This window comes from Diceros bicornis, chromosome 4 (genome assembly GCF_020826845.1).
Source record: "Diceros bicornis minor isolate mBicDic1 chromosome 4, mDicBic1.mat.cur, whole genome shotgun sequence".
In the NCBI taxonomy this organism is placed as follows: domain Eukaryota; kingdom Metazoa; phylum Chordata; class Mammalia; order Perissodactyla; family Rhinocerotidae; genus Diceros; species Diceros bicornis.
The window spans coordinates 43157945-43160532 of record NC_080743.1 but is presented as its reverse complement, the minus strand read 5'-3'; the positions used below and the strand labels follow the sequence as shown (position 1 = coordinate 43160532).

The window sequence follows — 2588 nt, the reverse complement described above, 5'->3', positions numbered from 1 at the left end:
TAGGCCTCAGCTTCCTGCTATTCCTAGTCTGTGTGTGTCTCCCTGAGAGCCCCAGGCCTAGCACACAGGAGGTGCTCTCCTCCCACTCCTGCTTCTGTTGTCCCTGTCCCTTAAGTCGTGGAAACAGCAACAGGCAGACAGCAGGGACAGCCTCACCCGGAGGGCAAGGGGAAGCTACCTGACATTCCTCATCTCTTGGCTGTCGGTGGTCTTGGGGGTAGACGCCATGGCGTGAGGATGGAGGAAAATGAACTCACATTGTCTGTCTTTCTGTCCCAAAGGAGAAAGAGGGTCTGTCTAGAACTATGGAAACTCCGAGCCTGGATGTTTGCTGACCCCCTGGGGGGTTGCTGGGCATGCTCAGGCACAGGTGCCCAGCCCCTTCCGGGCTGCCCATGGGGCAATCAAACTCCTTCTAGGGGATGGTGATGGCGGTGGACTCATTCTGTGTTTCACATGGGGAACCACAGGCCCAAGAGACGACAGAGGGGTCCAGTTGCTCTGAAGTTTCACAAAGGGGTGAGGATGTATCTACATCACAGGAACCAGTACGGACTCGTCAGGGAACACATAAGGATGAGGCTGGCGAATCTGAGCATGCAAACAAGTAGGACACGCAGTTTACTGATCAGCCTCCTCCGCCGCCGCCGCCTCCTCCTCCTCCTCCTCCTCCTCCTGGTCTCGGGGCTCTGAGGTTGTGGCCTCAGGCTCCCTCTCCCCTGGGGGCTCCACTAGTGGCTCCTCGGTCAGGAGGTACCGTGCCAGCTGCTCCAGGTCCCCCAGGCTTATCTTCTGCAGTCGCTCCTCATGCTCCTGCCTCATCAGCTGCAGCACTGCCTTGGCATCCTGGGCCCCAAAGTGTTTGGCTAAGACCTGGCCCAGATGGTGCCACAGGGCCTGGGACTGGTGGGCCTCCTGGGGCGCCGTCTTCTCCAGAGGCCGCACGATGACATTGATGGAGGCATTGGGCCCGATGCAGTAGTCGGAGAGATGCTTGTCATCGGCCAGAAGCTGGCCGCGGAAGAGCAGGTGCTGCTGCTCCTCTGGCACCTGCAGCCGCTTCGACACCAGCTTCTTGAGCATGGCCACGCTCTCCTGCCCCGACACCTTCAGGCTGCATCTCCGGCCAAGGAGGAGCTTGACCGTGAGGAACATCGGGCAGAGGGCGGAATCAGGAGGCATCCATGCTCTGGCAGCTGCCCGAGGGTTAAGGGGCCCTACAGGAGAAGGTGGCTTCTCCCTGTCAATGGAAAGCCAGGACAATGGTCCCAGGAGGCCAAGAGCCCAGCCCCGGTCGGCAGCCATTGGCTGATGCACAGTGATGTCACAATGCTGCTGGAGGGCTCACTTTCAGAGCAGGGCTTTCGGGAAGAATTAGAGGGACATCTTGGGCACAGAGCACCTTTCCTCCAGGAGAGGAGAAAGGATGGGAGGAGAGGAGAAAAGGAGGGCCAGGAAAGAAAACATAGGACCTGGAGAAAGGAGAGTGGGATAGGGAACGGGAGGATCCAAAGGACGGGGTGGCAGAAGGAAACACGTCCGTGTTGATCCATTCAACACATGTGTACTGGGTGCCTTCTCTGCCAGGACCTGGCCCCAAGGAGAGATCGTCTCACAGTGGTCCTCTCTGCCCTCGTGAAGCTCTCAGTCTAGTGAGCTGGCTAACACGGATCAAGCGTCTTCTTTCTGTCAAGCTCTTTACATGCTCTCTTGGATTGGGTTTCCCAGAAGTGGACCCTGAGACACGGAATCAAGTGCACATGTGTAGTTGGGAGGTGATCCCAGGACATGCCAGGAGAGGGGTGAGGAAGTGAGCAAGGAAGGGAGGGAAGACAAAACTGCATTAATGAGCAGGTTGCTTTTGCAGGCAACTGGGAGTCTTTGATCCTGCTGGGTACCCAGGGAGGCTGTGAGAATACACCTGAGTTGTACCCCCTGAGAGGCAAAGAAGCTGGATCTGTGTGCTCTGACTCCTGCCTTTGGTTCGTGGGGGAGCTGACTCCTTGGCTTTTGTGGCCCGCATAGGTGCAGAGCACACTCTTGTGACCAGAGAAAACCTCCGGGCAGAGCTTCGCAGGTGCGGCAGTAAGAGGCCATCAGGTCTCCAGAAAGGGGATAGGGCTGGGCCATCAACAGCATCTGCTTCGCGTGCATTGCCGCATCGAATCCTCACGACCTCTGAGGCAGGTACCGCCATCTTCTCCATTTGTCAGAGGAGACAATGGAGCTCAGCATAATCCCACAGCGAGCAGGTGGTAAAGCTTGTGTCTCTGCCGTCGCTGCGTGTTGCCGCCTAAAACATCTGCTCGGTGCTTCTATGTGCCAAGCACCAAGCAGACACCAGGGCTCCAAGGTGAATAAGGAAAGGAACGATGACTCCAAGTCAGCAACTTCTGTTGCACTGGCAGTTTCCAGTCCAACTTGTTGAAGGTCTCCTGGGTCAAGCCCTCGTAGGTCTGCACATCTAAGCCCCTGAGGAAGGTACCATCATCTCATTCTAGAAATGAGTGAACACGGAGAAGACCTGGCTGGCGTCGCACAACTGGTGGGGTGGGTTTGTCCCCAGCTCTCCGTGCTCCACTGCAGTG

The 2588-nt window shown here is 57.3% G+C and overlaps 1 protein-coding gene across 1 annotated transcript; it reads right to left on the bottom strand.

Annotated features, from left to right (window-relative positions):
* Positions 1–621: 621 nt before the first annotated feature.
* Positions 622–1182, bottom strand: UBL4B (ubiquitin like 4B). The gene has a single exon (XM_058536013.1). It carries the CDS (start codon positions 1180–1182, stop codon positions 622–624), a length of 561 nt encoding a protein of 186 aa, XP_058391996.1.
* Between the last annotated feature and the right edge of the window lie 1406 nt (positions 1183–2588).